This window comes from Myxocyprinus asiaticus, chromosome 29 (assembly GCF_019703515.2).
Source record: "Myxocyprinus asiaticus isolate MX2 ecotype Aquarium Trade chromosome 29, UBuf_Myxa_2, whole genome shotgun sequence".
Classification (NCBI taxonomy): domain Eukaryota; kingdom Metazoa; phylum Chordata; class Actinopteri; order Cypriniformes; family Catostomidae; genus Myxocyprinus; species Myxocyprinus asiaticus.
Window position 1 is genome coordinate 37,202,960 of NC_059372.1, and position 22,628 is coordinate 37,225,587.

The following is a 22,628-nucleotide window of genomic DNA, read 5'->3' on the forward strand; positions in this document are numbered from 1 at the left end:
TCTGCTTAATATTAGTGATTGTGGGCTTGTTCTTTCAGAAAGTTACTTATAAATATGGCCACATGTGGGTTGCTGTTTTTTGGCCTTTTTTCTAGAATACAGTCATATTTTTGGGGGTTGCAACATACATCTTATCCGCCCAGCGCAGCTTTGCTGCTGGCTCACGTTTTTCATCGGAAACTGTATGTGATGTGTGTGACACTGTAACAAGGGAACCCAGTTCATTTTTCCTCAACCACGATAATAATGACAACAACATGGACAGATACATGGAAAAAGTGCATTTCTCAGTTGTTTCCAGGTCTTCAATGAATGATTATTAGATGCATTAATTCAGATACATTGTTGGAGACTCTTGGGCAGATTCACTAAACAGTTTTTACATACACATTTGCGCATGGTATATCAGCGCATATACCTGCGTCTTATCCACTAATCACGTTTAGCGGGTGCAATCAAAGCTGAAACTGTGCTGCGTCTTCAATATTTAAATGAAGTCATTGTCATACCTTTCCACACAAACATGCCTCCTTTCTATGTAAATTAGGCTTATTAAAGATTGTGCTTCATTCACAAAACTCCATGCAATTTGCCCTGCACAATTTAACATGGTGCAATTACAACCAAATGAAAGTAGACAGTAAAAAGAATTGTTTTTGAAAGAGATGGTTGTGAACATTTCCGAGTACCTACCCCAATGATGCTTGGTATGGTATATTCATTGACCTTAGATTGACAGTTCTATATGTGAAATATTTTAAGAATTTTTTTAAAAAGGATATAATTATTGAAGCGAGTTTATTTTGATATTAGGAAACCGGGGCTAATTGTCACGCGAGGAAGTTGTCACAAGGGCAATATTTGAATAAATATAAGGTTTTTAGTTTTTGTATGCTGGTTTCAATTCAAAACCCTCTTTAATTACAACATGTTTTGTAAATTATATCAGGGATCATAGAAAATGTCTCGGTGCTCTGGAGATTTATATTTTATATTTAATATTTAGGTTATGTAAGAATGCAAAAAATGAATTAAAATTTGTGGCCTCAATGTGGATATGCAACTGCATTGCAAATTCATGTGCATTTTTAATTTGATAGTGACTTAAATAAATTAACTAGTACTTCTTGGTATCTTGGTATCTTAATCCAGAAGAACTATGCATGGGCGATTACTTTGGTTATGCCACCCCTCGAAGTCCCCATGTGACCCCCTTGCCACCTCATAAATTATTTTCTAGATCCGCCCCTGACCATAACTGATGACTGTACTTTAACTGTAGTTTACTTGAAATTACGAGTAGCTTGAATTTTTTAATACCATAATTACACTGGTGTCAGAGAAAAGCACTAACAGTTATAAATGGCAACTGTTTTCATATCATAGCTGAACAATACCAGACATTCTTAACATGATTCAGGCTGTATAACTTATTAAACAGCACCAAGATGGTAGATTGAAATAAAATGTTAAATAGGCCCAATATATTCATGAGGAAAAACTCTTTTTAAATTATTGAGAAATTTTGAAAGGGGCCTAAGAACCAGAGCCAACATATTCTTGCTAATGTAATGTATGAAAGACATTATATAGACCATGCTATGAAAGCTTGGCTTTAAAGGAACAGGCATGTGCTGAAGTCATGGTGGTCTCCAGGATACAGAGACATTCACACCTGCTTTTAAACAGCCTGTTGAAGTGCTAAAGATGACGTTTTCCTCTTTACAAGAAGGATTTCAGCCTTGAGATTTGCACACTGAACTGAACACTTCATTTGAGAGCAATCAGTGAGAAACGGTGCGCTGAGACTTCTCCCATGAACCATGCTGTACTACCCCCATGGAAATTCTGTAGCTTGATAGATTTGGCTTTAGGAAGGAGATTTGATTGAAGGAGAAAATGTTAGTCACACTAGATCTGAACTCTTAAAATTGGTGAAAATGCAATCCATTTGGCCCTTTTGGTTTTGCTGTATTTGTTCTTTAAAGGTGCATAAGCACAAGCATTATTTATCACTTTATTATATGTACATATCACAAGTATATCACAAAAAATGTCATGGTTACTTGTGTAACCTCCATTCCCTGATGGAGGGAACGAGACATTGTGTCGATGTAGTGACACTAGGGATCACTCTTGGGAGCCCGAGACACCTCTGGTCTTTGATAAAAGGCCAATGAAAATTGGCGAGTGGTATTTGCATGCCACTCCCCCGGACATACGGGTATAAAAGGAGCTGGTATGCAACCACTCATTCAGGTTTTATGCTGAGGAGCCGATATAAGGCGTGATGACCACGCAATGTGTCCTGTGGCGCCATGCCCATCTCGGGACTCGAGTCTGGAGCCAGTGCTGAAGCGGCCTCATATGCATCAACCCGTGCGGGTTGGCCACTGCCGAGGATGCCATATGCCCCAGGAGTCTCAGAAAAAGTTTCAGTGGAACCGCTGTTTTCTGTTTGTATGCCTTCAAACAGGCCAGCACTGACTGGGTGCGCTCGTTCGTAAGGCGCGCCATCAAGGAGACTGAGTCCAACTCCAAACCGAGAAAAGAGATGCTCTGAACCGGGAGGAGCTTGCTCTTTCTCAGTTGACCCGAAGCCCTAGTCGGCTGAGGTGTGAGAGGACCAGGTCCCTGTGTGCGCACAACATGTCTCGAGAATGAGCTAGGATTAGCCAGTCATCGAGATAGTTGAGAATGCGAATGCCCACCTCCCTTAACGGGGCAAGGGCAGCCTCAGCGACCTTTGTAAAGACGCAAGGATGCAGGGACAGGCCGAAAGGGAGGACTTAGTACTGATATGCCTGACTCTCGAACGCAAACCGCAGGAAGGGCCTGTGTCGAGGAAGGATCGAGACGTGGAAGTATGCATCCTTCAGGTCTACCACCGCGAACCAATCTTGATGCCGGACACTCGCCAGAATGCGTTTTTGCGTCAGCATCTTGAACTGGAGTCTGTGTAAAGCCTAGTTCAGTACTCACAGGTCCAAGATTGGCCGCAACCCACCACCTTTTTTCGGTACGATGAAGTAGGGGCTGTAAAACCCCTTCTTTATCTCGGCTGGAGGGACCGGTTCTATCGCGCCCTTCCGTAGGACGGTAGCGAACTCCACGCAAGGTAGCAGCGTTTTCATCCTTCACCAAGGTGAAGTGGACACCGCTGAACCTGGGCGGACGCCTGGCGAAGTGAATCGCGTTGCCGAGTCGGGCGGTCCGGACCAGCCATCACGACGGATTGGAAAGCACCAAGTTCCGCGCAAGGGAGACCAAAGGGACAACGTCATCGGACGTACCGGCAGGTGGGGCCTCACAGCGGGGCAGAGCTTGAGGTGCCACACCACGTCGTGGCCGTGCTGAGTCTAAGGACATCAGAGCACTTACCTAGCTCCTTGTGACCACCCCCGGAACAGCCTGCGATGGGGGAGGAAGAGGCCTGTCCTCGTGGCCCGTGGAGACTGTCACATCGGGGGCAGATTTGTGCCACAGCTGGGCGCTCAGGGGCGGGAGACCGCCGCTGGAGCGCCAAACCTGCCAAATAGAGTGGTGGACGGTGGTCGTGATGATGGCCATGCACACTGGATACGTGACCCAGGGAACAAGGAAACCGCTCTTGCTGAACTCTTGAGTACTGCAGCCACTTGGGCATGCAGCACAATTAAATGCAAAAAGTAACAAAAAGATGGAGAGATCTGCTTACCAGCTCCAGAGCAGCGGGTTTCATCGTCCCTGGATCGCCCGTCTCAAGGGCGCTTTGAAGCCTTTCACGGGTTCTGGGTGGCTGCGAGACGGGTGGCGTCTACTTCCTGCGGTGGGCTCCACGCCGGGGCCAGGCCGAAAGGGCGGGCTGCTGCGGAGCCGGTGCAGTCACCGCAGGGGGACGCCCTTGGCGATGAGTAGATGGGGTGCAGGATCTTGAGCCGTGCCGGGGCAGGATATGCCGGCTAGCATCCATCTACTGCTCCACCGTCGAGAGCTGCTGGCAAAGTGAGGCCAGCCTGTGAGATGGGGGCAGCAAGGAATCGTGTCCTGTCGGCCTCACCCGTCTTGACCATGTTGAGCCAAAGGTGGTGCTCCTGGACCACTAATGTGGACATCATCCGCCCGAGAGACCGCGCCGTGACCTCCGTCGATCGGAGAGCGAGGTCGGTCGCCGAGCGCAGTTCCTGCATCAATCCCGGGGCGGAACTACCCTCGTGCAATTCCTTTAGTGCCTTGGCGGACTTGCAGGAGAGCCATGGCATGCAAGGTGGAGGCCTTGGACGGGGGCTTTGGGCACCCACGCCAGGTGGCGGCGCTCTGTGGGCATAGGTGCACCGCGAGCGCCTTTATCCACCGGGGTATTGCCGAATAGCCCTTGGCCACCCCACCATCGAGGGTAGTGAGGGCGGGGAAGCTGAAAAGATTGGGACCGGTCAGTAAAAAGTGCCTTCCACGACCTTGTCAGCTCTTTATGCACTTCCGGGAAGAAAGGAACAGGGGCGGGGTGTGGCTTTGAGTGGCGCCGCGGCTGCCCGGGAAAGCATGTCGTCATCTCCGCGTCAGCCTGTGACTGGGCAATCGTCCCCGAACGGACGAGCCCAGCTGAGGCTTCCGACTGGACGAGCCCGCTCTCCGATGCTGCGCTCAAGAGCTCATCACTTTTGCGGGCTCCCAATAAGAGGTCGAAATTGCCATGAGACGAGCCGGCGGACTCATCCGGAAGCCCGATTGGGGCAGACGACCGTGCTGGGGAATGGGAGGTCTGCGGGGGGATACCCAACGGAGGCAGTCCCATTGAGGTCCCCAAATCGCCCCCAGTGCTAGCCGCACTGGCCTCATACCCGTGGGTAAAAGGACTGAGGCGGGGAGCCTCTTGGGTGGCTTGCTTTCTTACGAAGGTGAGCCGCGACCGCATCATTGCCATGGACATGTCCTCGCAATGAGAACATGACCATCCACGAACGCTGTCTCCGCGTGAGCAGTGAAAGACAGCGATCGTGACCATCAGAAGGCGAGAGATAACGAGCGCAACCAGGAAAACACACAATCAGAAAAGCATCTTTAGAAAGACACATCTTTAAAAAGACGTTCCTTGTGTGCCGCTCTTTTAGAGAAATATACTCTTTTAGAGAAATATACTCCTTTATTTCTGCCGAAGCGCCCAGGGGCATTCTCTACATTGCACCAGTGCAGAGGGGGGAGAAGCCGCTGAAATGCGCAGTGAGCATAACGTTCAGCTACAAAGAGAAAATCTGAAAGAGTGGTTGCATACCAGCTCCTTTTATACCCGTATGTCCGGGGGAGTGGCATGCAAATACCACTCGCCAATTTTCATTGGCCTTTTATCAAAGACCAGAGGTGTTTTATTAACTAACATTATCAAAGATTAATAAATGCTGTAAAAAAAATAATTTTCATTGTTAGTTTATGATACCTAATGTATGAAACCTATTGTTATGTAACCTATTGTAAAGTGTTACCAAATCATTAGCAAACATTATATAATACTTAAAAGATTGTTAGTTAATGAAAATTCAAATAGTTAAAAATATGAGATAAAGCGCTTGTTAATGTTTACTAAGGAATGTAACTGACAATAACGAATGATTTGTTAAGCACTGAGATGTAAATTCAAATACTTAACAAATGTAAATAGTAAAAGCATGCTAACAATTTGAAGTGGTCAAAAATACAAATAATTTCTGAAAACATTTGTAAAAGTAAAAAAAAAAAAAAAAATGTATGAGCTCATTTATTAATAATTTATGAAAAATTTTAATGACATTTGTAAGCATTCAAATGTACGTAAACAAGTGGTCTGTTAATCTAATACACTGATGAGCCAAAACATTATGACCACTCACATCTGAAGCGAATAACGTTGATCATCTCCTAACAAGGCCACGTGTCATCATGTCTGAGTAGATTAGATGGTAAGCGAACAATCAGTTCTCATGGCTACTTTGACAAGGACGACAAGCCGGTGGAGGAAGTGTAATGCTCTGGGCAATGTTCTGCTGGGAAACCCTGGGTCCGGCCATTCATATGGACATAAATTTGACACATGCCATCTACATAAACATTGTTTCAGACCAGGTACACCCCTTCATGGCAATGGTATTCCCTGATGGTAGTGGCCTCTTTCAGCAGGATAATGCGCCCTGCCACACTGCACACATTGTTCGGAAATGGTTTAAGGAACATGATGAAGAGTTCAAGGTGTTGCCCTGACCTCCAAATTCCCCAGATCTCAATCCGATTGAGCATCTGTGGGATGTGCTGGACCAACAAGTCCTATCCATGGCAGCTCAACCTCACAACTTACAGGAACTGAAGGATCTGCTGCTAATGTCTTGGTGCCAGATACCACAGGACACCTTCAGGGGTCTTGTAGAGTCCATACCTCGGCGGGTCGGCGCTGTTTTGGTGGCATGCGGAGGACCAACAGTATATCAGGCAGGAGTACATAATTTTTTGGCTCATCGGTTTTATATATATATATATATATATATATATATATATATATATATATATATATATATATATATTTTTTTTTTTTTTTTTTTTTAAACATTTGTAGATGTTAAAAAGTACAAGGCCATATATGAATGAAAGGCTTATAACATTTGTAAGTATTTGAATTTACATTAAATAATGATTTTTTTTAAGCATTAATGTTTGTTAAATTCATTAGCAAACATTAACAAGCTCATTATCTCATCTCTAACTATTTGTAAAGACATTAACTAATGATCTGCTAAGCATTATATAATGATTGTTTATGATTTATTAAAGTTATTAAAAGGTGTTACCACAGGTTTTGTTTCACTAATACATGTAAGTCTGCAAACACCATAACTACAAAGTAACTAGACTACTTATTAATGAAATTCCTTTGCCCCTGACAGATCTGTTCTCTCAAATGTATAAATTTAGGTTATTTTCTCTTCACATTTCCAAACTACATGAACCCAGACTTCATTGAATTTATGACAATAGTGGCACAAAAATTACACACTTCCTCTTTAAGTGAAATCATCATAAATCGAAAAATAAACAAAACAAAAAATTATCAATGTCAGAAGTATCAGAATATCAGAAGCCCCTTCATTCTTATTTATGTGCACCTCAATCTAAGGCTAAAATCAGTTTGCTTCAACACTCTTGTGCAACACAGACACACTCACAAACACGCTTGAATTAAGCAAGTGCTTCGCCCATTCTGGATGGCAGCCAACGCGGGTCCACCCCTATTCACCAAGCTCACTTCAAACGCACTGGCCACCTGCCAGAAACTTTTTTCTCTTAAAAAAAAAAAAAGTTAAATATATAAACATTTGGACTGCTTTGAAAGCTTACACTTAACACTAAGGGATAAGATAATTATGGGTATGATGAGACACATTCAACGTTGCGTATTATAACTGTGGGGAGCGGACGATATGACTAAGACCTGGGCCTACATGAGGGGATACAGGGCCAAAGGCATCTATTTACCCCACTCCCAGTCGCCTTTACTGGGCAAAAGAGAGGTTTTGTAGAGAGAAAAAAAAGGCTCCTGTTCAATTATAGGATTTTCTCGATAGTTATTCTTTGAAAACCTCCAGTAGAATTGGAGATGAAAAGGAACTTTTAAATCCAAGGAAAACAACATAGTCTCTGGGACACAAACGATGGCCATAAACACATTGTTCTTGCACGTGTGTGTAAGGCTGCTCACCCTTAGCAACCGCCCATGTTTTGATTCAAGCGCGGTTTTTGGACGTACGTTACCTAGAAGGCTAATGAAATGCATACAACAACAACAATGTATGCAGAGGAGAGGTCACGTCATGACAAATTATCTTGGAACAGCTGTCTTGGACTCAAAGGACAACCAACACGGAAAAGCACGCAAGGTCACGGGGAAGGATTTTGACTTATTGGAATCACAGTTTCCCCTAAGCGTTTACTTATGTTACAGACACATAGGATGAAAGATCACATTAAAATGTCAAAACAGTTGGTCTAATATGCAACAAGATAGCTAACTGTCATACGAAAGGTGGTCTTATGCAAGGTGACACATAAAAAGGGATTCGATATATTCTGCCCCATGTAAAGGCAAAATGCATTTTTTGCAGTAATCTGTGCTGTGTAGTGTTAGTGGTACTCCAGGAAAGCACTGAGAAACTGTCAGATGCATCGTCTTTTTGTTTTTGGCTGGACACTCAAAAACTTTGAAGCCATTTTTATTCAGTTTCAGTATTACTGTAGTAACTGTGTTTTTGGCTTTGTAGGGCAGAATTGTTGAATCATAACCATTATGCTAATGATTTGTATGTACAAGACCTTCATCTGAAAATGGTTTCCATGAAAAAGTTATCTTGTGTTCCTCATCGTTCTTCTGCTCTTATGGATTGTTATCTATCTCCCTTCTCTAGGGAACTGAATTTCAATGACCTTCAAGAGTTCCCTGTGGCCATACACACACTGGCCAAGCTTCAGGAATTGTAAGTAACCAAGACTAAGTCACCCAGCATGCATGTGTCAGTGTTCTTCCTTTTAAGTGGATCGATTGGCCTGGCCTCTTGTGCTTCTTGTAAAATCGGTTAGCACCTAGAATATGGTTCTCAAGCAAAGAGTCTCTTGCAAAAAGCAGATGCTTACAGATGAGTGCTTAAGTCCTTCCTTCTCAACTATCATGAAGTGTTTTTGCCAGCGGAGCGGCCTCCCGACAGGTGTTTCTAACTGACGCAACGAAATGGTTCACATGTGTGCTTACAGAAGATTTCTGAGCTTTCCATGAGATAAAAAGCAACTGAACTTGACTTTCCAAGCTGGTTTTAACCTTAATTATTTTACACATGTAATTATTTTAGTGTTTAGAATTTTTGAATTACAATTCTCCAGCAACATATGCATTACAAATTAACTTTAGCATGTTATCATCATAATGACTGCAGACAATGACAGATTAAAAGCTGTTGCAGTATTCAAATGTGTGGCCACAGATGCAGTTAGCAAAAACACTCCAAAGCTGGTCTATAGTAGACTTCCTGATCACTGGATGTCCTCATTCTAGTTGATTGCATTCAAGTGTGCAGATGGTCAAATTATCTCTCTCTATGTGTCTTACAGGGGTTTCCACAACAACAACATCAAGGCCATTCCTGAGAGAGCGTTTGTGGGGAACCCACTTCTGCAGACCATGTGAGTATCTTGTCTCAGTAAAAACTGGTGGGTACTGAACTTCTCTGTGACAAAAATGAAAGACTTTCTGTGCTGACTAAACATGCATCACTGCATAATAGACAGACATCTAACAGATATATATATATATATATATATATGGACATAAATGCTAGTATTTTGGCATTTTTCTTTATGTATATGTCTTAGATTTTTGTTGACATTATTCATATTTTTTTTTTATTTGAAATTGTTTCATGTTGTACATCAACCCTGTCACCATAATAAAAATAAATATATAGTGCATCCAGAAAGTATTCACAGCGCTTCACTTTTTCCACATTTTATGTTACAGCCTTATTCCAAAATGGATTAAATTCATTATTTTCCTCAAAAATCTACAAACAATACCCCATAATGACAACTTGAAAGAAGTTTGTTTGAAATCTTTGCAAATTTATTAAAATTAAAAAACGAAAAAAAAATCACATTTACATAAGTATTCACAGCCTTTGCTCAATACTTTGTTGAAGCACCTTTGGCACCAATTACAGCCTCAAGTCTTTTTGAGTATGATGCTACAAGCTTGGCACACCTATTTTTGGGCAGTTTCTCCCATTCTTCTTTGCAGGACCTCTCAAGCTCCATCAGGTTGGATGGGGAGCGTCGGTGCACAGCCATTTTCAGATCTCTCCAGAGATGTTCAATCGGGTTCAAGTCTGGGCTCTGGCTGGGCCACTCAAGGACATTCACAGAGTTGTCCCATAGCCACTCCTTTGTTATCTTGGCTGTGTGCTTAGGGTCGTTGTCCTGTTGGAAGATGAACCTTCGCCCCAGTCTGAGGTCCAGAGCGCTCTGGAGCAGGTTTTCATCAAGGATGTCTCTGTACATTGCTGCATTCATCTTTCCCTCGATCCTGACTAGTCTCCCAGTTCCTGCCGCTGAAAAAAATCCCCACAGCATGATGCTGCCACCACCATGCTTCACTGTAGGGATGGTATTGGCCAGGTGATGAGCGGTGCCTGGTTTCCTCCAGACATGACGCTTGCCATTCAGGCCAAAGAGTTCAATCTTTGTTTCTCATGGTCTGAGAGTCCTTCAGGTGCCTTTTGGCAAACTCCATGTGGGCTGTCATGTGCCTTTTACTGAGGAGTGGCTTCCGTCTGGACACTCTACCATACAGGCCTGATTGGTGGAGTGCTGCAGAGATGGTTGTTCTTCTGGAAGGTTCTCCTCTCTCCACAGAGAAACGCTGGAGCTCTGTCAGAGTGACCATCGGGTTCTTGGTCACCTCCCTGACTAAGGCCCTTCTCCCCCGATCGCTCAGTTTGGCCGGGCAGCCAGCTCTAGGAAGAGTCCTGGTGGTTCCAAACTTCTTCCATTTATGGATGATGGAGGCCACTTTGCTCATTGGGACCTTCAATGCTGCAGAAATTTTTCTGTACCCTTCCCCAGATCTGTGCCTCGATACAATCCTGTCTCGGAGGTCTACAGACAATTCCTTGGACTTCATGGCTTGGTTTGTGCTCTGACATGCACCGTTAACTGTGGGACCTTATATAGACAGGTGTGTGCCTTTCCAAATCATGTCCAATCAACTGAATTTACCACAGGTGGACTCCAATAAAGTTGTAGAAACATCTCAAGGATGATCAGTGGAAACAGGATGCACCTGAGCTCAATTTTGAATGTCATGGCAAAGGCTGTGAATACTTATGTACATGTGATTTTTATTTTTATTTTTTTTTTTCGTTTTTATTTTTAATAAATTTGCAAAGATTTCAAACAAACTTCTTTCACGTTGTCATTATGGGGTATTGTTTGTAGAATTTTGAGGAAAATAATGACTTTAATCCATTTTGGAATAAGGCTGTAACATAACAAAATGTGGAAAAAGTGAAGCGCTGTGAATACTTTCCAGATGCACTGTATATACAGTGCATTCAGAATGCATTCAGACCCCTTCATTTTTTTCTATTTTTTTTTATGTTGCAGCCTTATGCACATCAATCTACACTCCATACCCCATAATGACAAAGCAAAACCCATATTTTTGATAACTTTGCAAATGTATTAAAAAGAAACAATGTAAATATCAATTGACAGAAGTATTCAGACCCTTAACTCAGTACTTAGTTGAAGCACCTTTGGCAGCAATTACAGCCTCAAGTCTTTTTGGGTATGATGCGACAAGCTTTGCACACCTGGATTTGGGGATTTTCTGCCATTCTTCTCTGCAGATCCTCTCAAGCTCAGTCAGGATGGATGGGGACCATCGGTCAGCCATTTTCAGGTCTTTCCGGAGATGTTTGATTGGGTTCAAGTCTGGGCTCTGGCTGGGCCACTCAAGGACATTCACAGAGTTGTCTCTAAGCCACACTTGCGTTGTCTTGGCAGTGTTTTGGATCATTGTCCTGTTGAAAGGTGAACCTTCAGCCCAGTCTGAGGTCCTGAGCGCTCTGGACCATGTTTTAATTAAGGATATCTCTTGTATTTTGCTGCATTCAGCTTTCCGTCAAACCTGACCAGTCCCCCAGTCCCTGCTGCCGAAAAACACCCCCACAGCATGATGCTACCAGCACCATGCTTCACCGTTGGGATGGTATTGCACAGGTGATGAGTGGTGCCTTGTTTCCTCCAGACATGACGCCTGGAACTGAGGCCAAACAGTTCAGTCTTCGTTTCATCAGGCTTTTTTATGTGACCCACACTGAGGAGAGGCTTCATGCTGGGCACTCTGCCATAAAGCCCAGATCGGTGGAGTGTTGCAGTGATGGTTGTCCTTCTGCAAGTTTCTCCCATCTCCACATATGATCTCTGGAGCACAGCCAGAGTGACCATCGGGTTCTTGGTCACTTTTCTTACCAAGGCCCTTCTCCCCCTGATTGCTCAGTTTGGCTGGGCAGCCAACTCTATGAAGTGTCTTGGTTGTTCAAAACTTCTTCAGTTTAAGAATTATGGAGGCTACTGTGCTCTTGGAAACCTTCAATGCAGCCTAAATTGTTTTGTAGCCTTCCCCAGATCTGTGCCTTGACACAATTCTGTCTCTGAGCTCTGCAGGCAGTTCCTTTGGCCTCATGGCTTGTTTTTTGCTCTGACATGCATTTTCAGCTATGAGACCTTTCAGGTGTGTGCATTTCCAAATCATGTCCAATCGATTGAATTTTCCACAGATGGACTCCAATAAAAGTGTAGAAACATCTCATAGATGATCCAGAGAAATGGGATGCACCTGAGCTAAATTTCAAGTGTCATAGCAAAGGGTCTGAATACTTACTGTATGTCAATGTGATATTTCAGGTTTTTTTTTATTTTTTTTTTTATTTTTTTTTTTCAGTTATCAAAAATCTGTTTTTTGCTTTGTCATAATGTAGTATGGATTGTACATCTTTAAAAATAATGCCATAAATAGTTTTCATCAATTTAATATCCATTTTTTCCAATTTAAGAAAATGGTCAAATTTTGGAGTGTGTGTGTGTTTTCAGATACCATATGTCAGCAAAGTCAAGGAATAGAAAAAAAAAAAAAAAGAAAAAAAAGTCATTTGGGTCAAAATGACCGCAACACAACATAAGGGTTAAATACATTCTTTGTCTGATAGAAAGTTTAAAATCTTACAGAAGTTTTAAGTCACCTTTTCTAATTGAAACGGAAAAGGCACCCATTTCATGCAACAACCCATTTATTTTGATTATTTTGATATATATATATATATATATATATATATATATATATATATATATATATATATATATATATAATTGTTATTATTTTTTTTTCTTCTCTCTTCAGTCATTTCTACGAGAATCCCATTCAGTTTGTTGGCGGATCAGCATTTCAGTTCTTGCCAAAATTACACACACTGTAAGTACAAACTTCTATGTGTGAAATAATAACATACACATGTATGATTAAACAGAACTGCTTGGCTTCCGATAAAGCACCTTTAAAATACTAGCTGGCAAATGTGTATCATTTCTATGTCATCATTGCTTTCATTCTGATGAACGCTATAATCTTGCTCACCTCCTGCTATCACCTCTCACATAATAAAACATTAAACTAGTAATTTGTCTCCAAAAAAACAGCACGTTTTAATTATAACTTCATAAAAGTCAGAATATGAGATTTCGCTTTTCATAAAGCCAGTAAAATGTCATTTATCTCTCTCTGATTACACATATAACGCATAAGAATGTTAAGAGAGTCTATTCGGCATTCGTTATTTTTATATTAAATCTACCGTCCACAGCGTTGTTGACTTTGGATGGTGTCAAAAGTGTAATCAGAATGATGGAGTCTAGAGGACTAATATTTACTCTAGATGACAGTGAGTTGAGTGTGTGAGGTAACAGTAGACATCCCTGTGGTTTTGTTGGATGACATCCTCATTAGCAGGAAGATCCTCACTAATGAGTTATCTAATCTCGTCTCAGCTCTTTGAATGGGGCCACTGAGATCCGAGAGTTTCCAGATTTGAAAGGAACCACCAGCCTGCAAGTTCTGTGAGTGTGAGATCAAATGTCGCCATTTCACTCCGGATCAGTTTCACTTAAGAGACTTCCAGAAGTTCTTCCCACCATAGAGGACAATTGAATAACCGTTGACAAAATAGAAATGCTTTTACTGATCTCCCACCAAGTCAGTTCGTTTAGTTAAAAATTGTACTCAGGCAATGTCTTTCTAAACTGAACTCATTGTCTTATGCTTAACTGCCCCCTGTACATACTGATCATAAAAGCCATGCATCATTAAACTGTTAATCAGAGATAATTTACTGTAAAAATAAAATGAAAAAAATCCTATTCTTAATCAATATCTTGTTTATCCTATTCTTAATCAATATCTAAGTCTTGTTTTCCAATAAAAAGATATCTAAACATCCTTAAAACAAGGTCAGTTTAGCTGACAAGCAGGTTTTTAGAGAATTTAGAATATTTGGGCACTTTTGGACACTTTAGCCACACATGAAAATATGAATTAGTATGAATTTAATTGCAAAGACAGCAAAATATTGAACTACTGCAAGTGGCATCTGCAAACAAATGACAATATAGCTTTTCTCAAAAGTATCCTCACTTTTTAGTAACAATGCCACTTAGTTTGATATTTTGTTAATTAATGTAATAACATTAATGCATTTATAAGAGTGCCGTAAGTGTCCAGATACTTTTTGGGTCCATTGTATCTAGAAAATAAGTGTATTGTGTCTTGTTCCATTGGCTGATTTTTATTTTATTTTTTTTTATATATATTTTTTTTAATCATAAATCTCACTAAATTTAGAATTTATTTCTAATTTCCTAAAAACAGTTTTTAGTGCAGGGACATATTTGTCTCATTAGTGGATGTTCCAAGAGTGAAATGGTTGTTTTTGTCCTGTTTTTCCTAATCACTGTTTCTCACTCCTCTCTCTCACACACATTGAAAATAAACTCCTCTTTGATTTTCACTCAGCACGCTGACCCGAGCTAGACTGACTGGCCTGCCATATGATCTGTGCCACCTGCTGCCTAAATTAAGAGTGCTGTGAGTTTCCAAACACAAATACACACCTGCAACACACAAACACGTCTAAATGATTCTTACAGATCCAGGCTGGCAATGAGAGTTCACTGAAATTCACCCTGAGGGATTTCATGTAACCAAACTTTTCAAAAGTTCCTAAAAACCTTATTTAACTTGAACTCAAACACAATATCAGCAGGTGGAAAGCACACTAACTTCTCACACATAGAGAGAATGCATGTGCGATTACTTGTGCCAAGCTATTTCAAGGAATTTTAATTATTAACTAGAGTTGCATTGCCTGAAGGAAATTGATTGCTAGGCAGTAAAAGAATAGTGTTAGGCCTTGGTTCTGTGCAAATGAAATGCTGCATCAGGCTTTTCCATAATTTTTTGTGGACTGCACACTTCAGGGAACACATAGTGACAATGAAATGTAAAGGCGGCTATAAAAGGAAGACAAGAGCAATCACAATTCAATATGCAAATAGGTGTTAAGGATTGGATATACTTAGTTTTTCAACATGCTGTTTCATCTCATGCACAGTCGACCGTTCTAGCCTTTTGAAGTATACTAATTTTATTGCGAGCCCTATCAGATGCATTCGACACACGCTGATTACAACTGCTTTGTGAGACTCTATTAGCACAGTCAGTAAGTAGCAGGTGTATGTGCCAACGACACTGAAGATGAAAAACTAGGCTGCACACGGATAGTCCGTGTGGACTGTGCTGATGATGAAAATATGTCATGCAAACATGCATGAGACTTAGTGTTATGTGGAAAATTCAGTATGCGAATATTATGATGTCATAACTGTCAATTACATTGTGAATGCTGAACATTTTATCAACATTCTGGGCTCTATGTTCATGAGTGTGCAAAGCGTAGAGCTATGTGCTACAAATGTGCGCAATGCCGTATCCAAGTCTTGTGAGAGCGCTAATTCTAAGTGCAATTTTTGTGCCAGCGCAAAGTGCAAGTGGGAGTGTTTGCGCTACTGTGGTTGTAGGCACACAAACTGTGGGTGTATTGTATGTAAGTGAAGTGGCGCAAAGGGCAATTTGCTATTTTCCTGAGAAAAATATTATTGCACTAAAACATTTCAATACCACCTCTTAACTTAGCGCAAAGTCCAAATTCATTTCCTGCATTTGCAGTTTGTAGATTTCACCAGCAGTTGGTAATAAAGTTCATGTCCAAATTCTGAAAGTGAAAATATTCAATTTTTGCAGATCACTGCAAAAGGGAGCGGTGGAAGGAGAGAGTTTTGGTTGAATGTTTTTCATGTTTCAGTAAATGAATAAAAAATTTCAAAATCGTCCAGCAGAAGTGAAGTGCGTGCCGATACTATCCCTGTTATTAGTAGCCACGATTTGTGTGTCAGTAGATTAAAATTATTAATAATACTTACATTCTCTGTAATTTAATGAAGCCTACATCCATATCCTGAACCAAATTTTCCATGTGTATAAAAGGAACGTGTCCCATTTAACAAGGACACACAAAAATGATGTTAATCCATATTTTATTGTAACCTTTAGTCAGTAACACTTAATTTTACAGTGTCCTTGTTATACATATTACATGTAATGACTATAGTAATAACAGTAAATTATGCATAATTACAAGCAACTAACCCTAAACCAAACCTTAACCCTAAACCTATAGTAATAAGTACATGTTTTTAATTAATATTACTCAGTATTTAAGTGTGTAATTACACTTTAACAAGGACACTGTAAAATAAAGTGCAACCTTTTATTTTTTCAGTTCATTACATACAGTCCATTTACACTACCAACTTCTTATAAATGTACTGTCTTTGTTTATATTGCTGGTGCTTGACAGGGAATGGACTGTATAATAGGACGGGGACGGTGCCAGAGAAGAACCTCCATTGACCCGATTAGCGCCTTGTGCGCGCAATTTCGCCAAACCCACTTGCGGCTAGACTTAGCGTACGCTTGCACGAAAATGCCAACACTTCATGGCCATGCCCTTTGACTTCACATTTATGAGTTAAGGCATTGCACTGTGCTTAACGCTTGTGGGCTTAAAATAGGGCCCTCTATGTTAAAGGTGCTGGAAGCGATTTTAGCCGTTCAACTTCCACGAGACTGAGCCATAGGATTAGCCACGCCCCCTCTTTCCAAAACCCCGCAATCCAAAGCTACCAACTGGGTTTTATTGTGACCAACATCGTGCAGAAACGGTTGTTAAAAACAACAGCAGAAAAATAGCACCCTCAACTAACAACGGTTATGAAAAACATGGCATAAAAATGGCTATAAGCCTCAATAATTTTCTGCAACTACAATACTATGAGAAAAATGGTTGAAAGGCAGAGAGCGTCAGAAACGTGGCCCGCAGACACATTTTTGTTTGCTGTTTACAGAGTCTAGAGCTGTCACAGAGACCAGTGAGATATCTCACGACACTTACGTATTTCATTAATATCTTTCAGGGAGTAGGAAAATTGTTTGAATACCTTTCCATGAAAAAAATTGCTTACAGCACCTTTAATGTCTTGAAGTATCTAAATCTCAAAAAGTATCCAAAAGTATTTATTACCATTATTTCTCAGGAATCATCTCAAGTTTATTTTCCTTATTTTATGCCTTACCACTCGGTTTTAGACAATGTTTAAGAGCATCTTTTCAAGCCCATCACCTGGTTTGTAATGATGAAATGAGAGCTCAGGGTTTTTGACAAAAACGCAGGCCATATTCTGGTGTAAAAGTTCAATTAGAGAACCCCCTGAAGGAAAACTGATTTATGTAAGTGTCCACATGAAAAATTAGAAATTTGGGTAAATTAGCTGCAGAACATGCCATTCTCTCTCTCTCTCACTGTATCCTTAAAATTATCTTACACATAAAAAAATAAATAAAAATAATAATAATAAAAAAGGAAATGGCTTAAAAAATATAAAGAATTATTACCGCAATGCAATTAGGAGCTCTTTTTTTTCACCAAACACAGCATACGAATTACAGACACTTTACAATAACTTTCATGAATAACATGCATTATATGACACTATATAATAATGTGCAGATCATTAATGTATATTGTGCTACATCCCTGGATTACTTTTTGTTACTCCTCCCCAACCCTAGACTGGGGCAGGTCGTAACAATTGGTCTAGGGTATGATTCTCGCTTCGGGTGCGAGAGGTCCCAGGTTCATATCTTGGACGAGCCCCCAGTTGTTACAACCCAGCCTAGTCTAGAAGTAACAAAAAGTAAAAATAAAAAAATACACCCAGGGAAATGTTGAAATAGTTAAATGTCATGAAACTTTGATATAGTTTCAAGTTATTATGAACTGTTACCAATAAGTGTATGCTATTTATTATGCCATAATAGATAAAGGGGCACTTGAACATAATTAAACATAATGCTCATGTGAATATAGGAGTGTCTGGAACACACGTTTGTCAAAAAGTATTACGCAGACTTTACTGACAACACTGGCCAATTATGCAGAATCCACCATGTAAAGTCATCTCTATTCTCTCCATGTGTGTGTTTTCCAGGGAGCTGTCTCATAATCTAATCAAAGAGCTGCCAAGCTTCTATCACTGTGCCTCCCTTCAAGAGATGTGAGTTAAGTGGTCTCTCCACAGCTTAGTCGCAAAAGGCTGAGAATTATTGCTAAAATATCTATGATAACTCCAAGGATTCCAGATAGCTCTCACAGTAGAACAAACATGACAAATCATGGTCATTACTGTAGCAATCCATCAATGTCTACATTTTGGAGGCTTTCAAGCATACACATGGTTGCTATGTATGATGTCTGCATAAACGTGTATGGCTGGCGTGGTGTGTGTGATAGACTGCAGTAATAGCAGCTTTTTTGTTTTGACTCGGCAGAGGCCTGCAGCACAATCTGATCAGACAGATTGAGATGAACACATTCCAACAACTCAACTCCCTGCGCTCACTGTGAGTACTGCATATGATCTCTTTCCTTCTGTTAACCTTAAATAATAACCCTATTTCACACCTCTAATAATGGAACTGATTGGCTCTCTCGCTGGAATTCAAAAAGTTATTGTGGGTTATTAATAAATAATTTTCAAGATTTTGAACTTGTGAATACTGACATATTGTAAGCCGTTCACATCAGCTCTGTTTTTATTTTAAAAATATATAACAAATTCTGTCCTGCATTATAGTTTTTGGATGTGTTGTTTGATGACAGTGTGACTTGACAGGGTGCCAAAGACATAGGAATTAATTGGTCTTAAGGACCAGAATGCTCAATACTTCCCCCTAGAGGCCAGGACAATCTACACAAAAACTAGTTAACATTTACTTTGAACCCAGAATACCTCATACAAAAACTTTGAATAATAACTATTGCTATGAGAATATGAGATCAAAACACGTTTCAGATATCAAATCTTGAGTATAAAAGCATTCAGGTTGTAAAGATTAATTAATTAATGTTAAATAAATAAATAAATAAACTACTGTAATATTTCATTTATTTAATATAAAAATGAAAGAAACAACAACAAAAAATCAAGTAAAATAATAAATAAAAATAAAAAACTACTGTAATAAAACACTACTGTAAAAAATATTGAGTATAACGTTTTTGAAATTCTATACTGGTCTAAACGTTTAGTTAATAATTAATGTTAATAAAATAAAATGAAATACATAAAATGAAAAACTACTGTAAAAAAACATCACTACAAATAAAAGTATCAAAAATAAAGTAAAACAAAAAAGCTACTTTAATAAAAAAATAATTTAACAGTTATAAAAATATAAAACCTTTGAAATGCTATGGTTTGAAAGATTAATTAATGATTAATTAAAAAATTTACAGTGAAATAAAAAAACTATTGTCAAAAACAAATAGCTACAAAAAAATAAAGTAAAAAACACAAGAATAAACAAAACTACTGTAAAAAAAATCTTGAGTATAAAAGCTTTGAAATGCTATACTGATTTACATGATTAATTCATTATTAATACACACACACAAAAAAAACTACTGTAAAACAAATTAGTACTATAAAAATGCAAGTAAAAAAAGTAAGACTAAAAACTACTGTAATAAAAATCTACTGTAAAGAATCTTGAGTATAAAAGATTAATTAATAATTAAGTTAAAATGAAAAATGTATTGTAAAAAACAGTACTGTAAAAACATAACTAAAAATTAAAAACTACTGTAAAAAAACAAGTAAAAAAAACACTACTGTAAAAATTACTGTCACTTTGAGATAATTCAAAACAAAATGAGCAAATCTTTGAGTATTTGAGCAAAATCCATTTATCAAATGTCTACATTTGACACAACTTTGCCAGTGATCTGAGAAAATGACGAGGTGATTGTAAACAGTGTTAGATGAATGAACAAGTAAATGATATGTCATTACAGGGATCTGAGCTGGAACAGGATTGAAACTATCCACCCTGACGCCTTTTCCTCTCTTCGGTCTCTCGTTAAACTGTGAGTATGCAAATCAGTGCCACACACAGCCATATCATTAACTGTGCGCCTTTAGATAAACATCAAGCCCCTGTGAAAATCAGGCAAAACTGTAATTAAACTCTCACTTGGCACAACCTTTCCATTTGCACAAACACAGATTCCATGATGCACATTTCAGAGTTCCTGTCATCTGTGCGATGCTTTAGTTGGCTCAAAGTGAAAAGGCTGCAGTTGTTATCATGGTAAAAAAGCTCCATGAGTAACACTTTACAGTAAGGTTTCATTTGTCAACATTAGTTAACAACATTAGTAAACATGAACTAACAATGAACAAGAATTATTAAGCATTTATTAATCTTAGTTCATTTTAATTCCATCATTTTTAAAATCAAAAGTTGTGTTTGTTAACATTATTTAATGCACTATGAACTAACATGAACTAACAATGAACAATTGTAACTAACATTAACAAAGATAAATAAATGCTGTAACAAATATATTGTTAATTGTTTATTCACGATAACTAATGCATTTACTAATGTTAACAAATGGAACCTTATTGTAAAGTGTTACCGCTCCGTACAGTGATGAAAACTTGCGTGGTCAGTTACAGGCAATTAAATGCCAGAGGTATTAAGTAAAGAATGTGATAAATGAATGAGAAAGGCTGTTAAAGAGTGACAGATTGTGCCTGATAAACCTGTAAACAACAGGAGAGGGTGCCTAAGCATTGAGGTTTCTTATAAACTTGTAAGTAATTATTCTGGTGCAACCTCTTCACTAAAACAAGGTGCATGGAAATGGCAAACCACTAGTAGAGAAATGAAAACCAGCAACATCAGTTGATTGGAGAACTTGAAGCTTTCTAAACAGGTCTTGCTGTTTTTGGCCTCTCTTATAAACATCCTAAGGCTTCACCTTTTGCCGAATTTTGAAAAATGTCAGAAATAAATAGATATTTAAAACGTATTTATAGTGGTACCGAAAAGGATTCGTAAACTTAAAGGAATATTCCGGGTTCAATACAAGTTTAGCTCAATTGACATCATTGTGGCATAATGTTGATTACCACAAAAATTAATTTTGACTTGTTCCTCCTTTTCTTTAAAAAGAGCAAAAAAAAAAAAAAAGTTTCCAGTGAGGCACTTACAATGGAATTTTTGGAGGGTTTAAAGGCAGAAATGTGAAGCTTATAATTTTATAAAAGCACTAACATTAATTCCATAAATTGTTGGAAATGTCATTTTTACAGTCATTTTAGGATAAGGTGACCAGATTTCTGAAATGAAAAACAGGGGCATTTCTAGTTCAGTGGTAAATATGTAATTGAAATTTCACATGTTACTTACTGTATCTATGGGAACAATTCAGATGTTATGTATTTTGACCATGGTGAATATGTGATGAACTATGGTATATCATACTCTGTTGAATATGTCTAAATGAAATTCCGATAGGGAGGTAAAGTTGATTGTTTCAGTTACATATGAGTTTATTCTTTTCTACACTGTATACAGTAGATAACATTGTGGCATAAAAGTGAACTAAACAAACATATATAAACAATGATTGAATATAGAAACTATTGCAGCTGACTCCACAGCACAGGGACACCTGCCCTTGGTCAAACTCTTGAAATCATATGAAACATTTATGTACTATATCAGGCTTGAAATTTATTTCTGAAGGGCTGATTGCCCCCCTTAGATGCCTTATATTGTTGGGGATTTTTCCACTTTGTAGTGACGACACAAAGATATTCAATACTGTATAATAATAATTATTATTATTACACTATTTCACCTAACTGTTTCTATCAGTTTTCTCATATGGTATCTCCTATGGACATGTTTTTCTTAATTATACCTTTTATTTTGATCAACTCTTATGTATTATGGTGCTTCTTTTCGGTCACTTGTTTCCCAGCAAAGTGCAATGTAATCTATGCTGTAATGTGATGACTTACATTTATTGTTGCTCTTTGAAGATACTTTATTATATATTTCTTTTATTTTTCCATGTTATTAATGTTGTATTCTTATTTTAAATGCATTAATTTGATATAATACTTAACAATATAACTTATTTATAACACAGCTAGAATGTGCCTCACCTCGAAGCTGTTAATGATTATGATTCTTTTCAGTTGCGCATGTTCCCTGGTCCAGTTCTTAATGGCAAAACTGGTGCGAACAAGTTATCAGTAAAGAAAGACAAATGACTTAAAGCTGCTCTGTTGGTCAAAATAAACAGCACACCTAGTCTTCAATAGGGGCTTTTTTGGGGCCATGTATTTTTGCTTGATTGTTTTGAACGCGCAGTAAAAACGGGCACATTTCCGGGCTCCAGTCGGGGACAGACCGTCAAAAACTAGGACTGTCCCCGGAAAACAGGGATGTCTGGTCACCCTAGTTTTAGGGTTTGTGGACATTACATCGTCATGGCAACGAATTAGTAAATTTGGCTATAACTTTACACAGAAAAGCTTAGTAAGCAATTTTACATATT

The 22,628-nt window shown here is 39.1% G+C and overlaps 1 protein-coding gene across 1 annotated transcript in view; it reads left to right on the forward strand.

Annotated features, from left to right (window-relative positions):
• The window catches only part of LOC127419718 (leucine-rich repeat-containing G-protein coupled receptor 6-like), a 118,866-nt gene that overhangs the window by 86,452 nt on the left and 9,786 nt on the right, over window positions 1-22,628 (forward strand). The window contains exons 7-14 of the mRNA XM_051661369.1: window positions 8,403-8,471; window positions 9,100-9,171; window positions 12,944-13,015; window positions 13,588-13,656; window positions 14,609-14,680; window positions 18,202-18,267; window positions 18,542-18,613; window positions 20,067-20,138. Of these exons, the coding sequence (XP_051517329.1) occupies window positions 8,403-8,471; window positions 9,100-9,171; window positions 12,944-13,015; window positions 13,588-13,656; window positions 14,609-14,680; window positions 18,202-18,267; window positions 18,542-18,613; window positions 20,067-20,138 (564 nt within the window). The remainder of the gene's footprint in view (window positions 1-8,402; window positions 8,472-9,099; window positions 9,172-12,943; window positions 13,016-13,587; window positions 13,657-14,608; window positions 14,681-18,201; window positions 18,268-18,541; window positions 18,614-20,066; window positions 20,139-22,628) is intronic.